The sequence below is a fragment of the Chlorocebus sabaeus genome, chromosome 22, assembly GCF_047675955.1.
Source record: "Chlorocebus sabaeus isolate Y175 chromosome 22, mChlSab1.0.hap1, whole genome shotgun sequence".
Classification (NCBI taxonomy): Eukaryota; Metazoa; Chordata; class Mammalia; order Primates; family Cercopithecidae; genus Chlorocebus; species Chlorocebus sabaeus.
The window spans coordinates 7759224-7763395 of NC_132925.1; the positions used below are offsets into that span (position 1 = coordinate 7759224).

General features: G+C 33.3%; 1 protein-coding gene across 1 annotated transcript; it reads left to right on the plus strand.

The window, feature by feature from the left end:
- Positions 1-1594: 1594 nt before the first annotated feature.
- LOC103228571 (large ribosomal subunit protein eL21-like) lies at positions 1595-2145 on the plus strand. Its single transcript, XM_038002593.2, has one exon. The coding sequence runs from the start codon at positions 1595-1597 to the stop codon at positions 2075-2077; it is 483 nt and encodes a 160-aa protein (XP_037858521.2). The 3' UTR covers positions 2078-2145.
- The last annotated feature ends 2027 nt before the right edge of the window (positions 2146-4172 follow it).

Here is a 4172-nt window from a genome sequence, read left to right on the forward strand (position 1 = left end):
GCCCCTATCATTCAATTACCTCCACCAAGTCCCTCCCATAACATGTGGGAATTCAGATGAGATTTGCATGGGGACACAGCCAAACGATATCACAGGGGTGTCTGTGACCTATGCTTTTTCCAAAGCAGGTTGTGGGAACTTCAGCATTTAAAGGAGAAAGAGCAAGCAGGAGGGAAGAAAAAGAGAGGGAGGGTACGCAGTGAAACAAATGGTTACATTCTTGTGAGACCCTGATTAGCCTCATTAAATCTACCTTTTTTTTTTACACATGAAAAAGCAGAGTAGAAGAAAAGGTCAATTATGCATTGTCTCCTGCTAAGTAGAGTTACATATTACATAAGATAAAGTAAACATGTTAAAAGAGGGAGTAGAAGAAAAAGTCAATTATGCATTGTCTCACGCCCAATAAATCTACATTTTACGTAAGATGAAATAAGCAGGTGAAATGACAGCTATCTGGGAACAAAAGTAAGAAGTACTGGTGACTCATCTCTCAGACTTAACTTTCCCTTTGGCATAGCAACTGTGGGGCCCTAAGATTGTATTTTTCGTGCACATTAGAAACATATTTTCCCATACTCATCCCCCAATGTTAATGGATATTAGCATTTGGTAGATTTTATTTCAGTGGATAGCATGGGTCTAACAAATTATTGAATACTAATTTTAACGTATTATTAAAACGAAGGGCACTGTCTTTGGAAAACATTACCAAATAAGCAAACATGGCAATTCAAAAGTTTTTAGAAACACCTGTCACTACTTCCAAATTTTCAGTTTCCAGTGGTGTGAATAGCCTCTCAGTGCAAGCTGATATTGTAATGCTACTTCTCAGCAGTAGCTGTAGAGTAATGATACGAGAAAGACATAGAGTATCCAGAAACTAGTTGAATGCATTAAGCCACTTTGAAATAAAACAGAAAAAGACCAAATAATAGAACTCTTCTATTACAGACTTGAAAATTCCTTCTAAGATCATTTTGATATTTTCACTTTTTCTTTTACAGATATTTTAAAATTACATTAGAATTTTTATGGAAATGCTGTGTGTATAGTAAGAAATCATATATTCAATCATACTTTCTATTCTTGATGTTAAAGGTATTTTCCCAAAATACATTTCTATATTTGAAAGCTGCTGATTTGAATATGATAATTAAAATCAATTTAGGGAAACAGAGTTTATTCATGAAACACTATCTTTGCCAGTGGAAAAACTAGCAACTTTAACTGGAACTGTTAATTTTATATTTACCATTTGATCATTCACCTTAAAACATGAACGTTACCTTCAGTATTATCATCAGTTCATAAAAACTTCGCTAACTGGTCTAACCTATTCTTCCATTTACTGCTTCGTTTATCTTTACATCAAAATATATTGTATGTTTATTTAATCTCTGTATCACTCCAGGAAATTTAAGTTCAAGAAAGCAGGAAATTTGTTTATAAGTACTGTATCTATCATGGGTGCCTGAGAAATAATAATATTTGAATCACTTCCTTGGTCGAAACAGTTCATTTGGGAGTCAATATTTACTTAAAAAATATTACCTAATGGGCCAGAACCACCATCTTCCAGTAATTTGCCAAAATGATGAACACAAAGGGAAAGAGGAGAGGCACTCGATATATGTTCTCTAGGCCTTTTAGAAAACATGGAGTTGTTCCTTTGGCCACGTATATGCGAATCTATAAGAAAGGTGATATCGTAGACATCAAGGGAATGGGCACTGTTCAAAAAGGAATGCCCCACAAGTGTTACCATGGCAAAACTGGAAGAGTCTACATTGTTACCCAGCATGCTATTGGCATTGTTGTAAACAAACAAGTTAAGGGCAAGATTCTTGCCAAGAGAATTAATGTGCGTATTGAGCACATTAGGCACTCTAAGAGCCAAGATAACTTCCTGAAACATGTGAAGGAAAATGATCAGATAAAGAAAGAAGCCGAAGAGAAAGGTACCTGGGTTCAACTGAAGTGCCAGCCGGCTCCACCCAGAGAAGCACACTTTGTGAGAACCAACGGGAAGGAGCCTGAGCTGCTGGAACCTATTCCCTATGAATTCTTGGCATAATAGGTGTTAAAAAAAATAAAATAATAAAACAAAAGACCTCTGGGCTGAAAAAAAAAATTACCTAACAATTACTTCAGATTATATTTTTTACAAAAATAATGTACTCCTAATAAAACAAAGTTTATTTTGTATGCAAAACTGTGATTTACTACTAACTTTGAAGGATTTGCTCTATTTTCAAGCCATCCAAGACAATGTTGAATTAATAGGCAGGATCCAAAAAGAAGACATGAAAAATGAACAACGTATCTTTCATAATTTGTTGAATAATCAACTGTATTACAACAAAGGGTGTCCTTTATTATTAGTTTCTCAGTGAATATTGTGCCAACAAGGACAGATGGCCAAGCAGCACACACAAACATTTGGCCACCTGGAGTGGTGTTCACTAGAGAAAACTATGGACATAGAATCAGTAGCAGGTGACCTACTCTTGGCTTTACCATAAAAATCCAGCAAATCAGACCCAGAAATCATCACCATTCTCCCTGTTGAGTGCAGGTTATGGATATAAGAACAATATGGTCTGACCCGTGTCCTGGTAACTCACTGTTGTGGTGGGCAATAGCACCACCCTTCTCATGTTGTGCTCAGGAGTTGGAGCCTTGTGGACAACCTGACATAGTAGTGGTAGAATTACTACCTCTCTCCATCTTCTGGTGTAACTGGATATAAAGTGTGGGATGGACGTACCAGCATCAATGTGTCATGTTTGACAAGGACTAGATGATTTTCTTGGAGCACTATAAGAAACCGTTCCCTTTCCTTGAAGTTGAATCTATAGAGGATGAATTTTGGACAAGTTAGTTTTTACCACTCAGCAAAATATAAAATCGCTAATGTTACTACACAGGAATAAAGTTGGAAGTTTGTGAAAGAGCAATGAGGCTTAAAGTAGAGGAGGTCAAAAAGTAGGCTATGGAAAACTTTACAAATATTACACATATGAAAACAACTTTAGAGAATATTTTTTAAATTTGCATAAATCTTAGCAATTTGTATTCAATTACTAATAAAGTGTTATTTAAAAACAATTAGTTTGATCAATTATTCTAGATGACAATATAAACTATGCTTTTTTCCTCTACTTGGAAAATAATACATCTAATAACATTTAATTAAAATAGCAAAAAAACTTTTAAAAATATGTAAACTTATTAAGTAAAACAAATATATTATTTTTATGGATTTCATGAAGTTCATGGTATTTGTGAAACTTAAAAATGTATAATTTATCATGATACATCATTTCATTACAAATAGTCACACTCATATTTAATTTGGGTAACTTAAATTCTTTATTATTTTTTAAAGGGAATAACCCCAAACCTGAAATTACCTCTGTTAGTAAGAACTTTTAAAATGTTAATTTCAGTTTATCTGTAGCTAAAATTTATTTTATACTATCTGCTTTTAGTAAAACTTTCACTTGTTAACATGTGCACCAAAATTCAAAAAACAAGGCCAGATGGGCCTTTTTATATTGTATTCAATAACTAATTTCTCTGCTCTCCAACAGAGTGCAATATTCCTTAATACACAGTCACCTAGAAATTGAACTTGTACTTTTCTATTTTATCTCAGATAAGAAATAAGGCTGTCACATATATCACATTCAACCTACCTTAGTGTAAAGGATAAAGGTTATATCATCTCAGAAATGAAAATGTCACATATCAGAGTTAGGTTCAATTATCTCTGAAAAGAAACTTCTATAAATGGGCATTTGATAATAGAGAAATTCACATAATGGAATTATAAACAGTTCTGGTTTCTAAATCATCTTTGAAAAGGCATATACTACTGTATACATTTCAGATGAATAACATAAAAAGCAAACGCGTGATATTCACCAATACAGAACAAATTTAATCAGATCATTTAAAACTCATAGGTATGTCTTTTCTTCCTCAATATATATTTTTGGTAAAAAGAATAATAAAAATGACTATACAAGAATTAGAATTTCAAATGAATAGCAAATCATCAGGCACTAAGTTCCAGGAATGTGTACATAACATACAGACATTTCTTTCTGTTTTAATATTGAGTTAAACATTTTAATGGATCAGTAATTTACTTCTATCCTGAATCC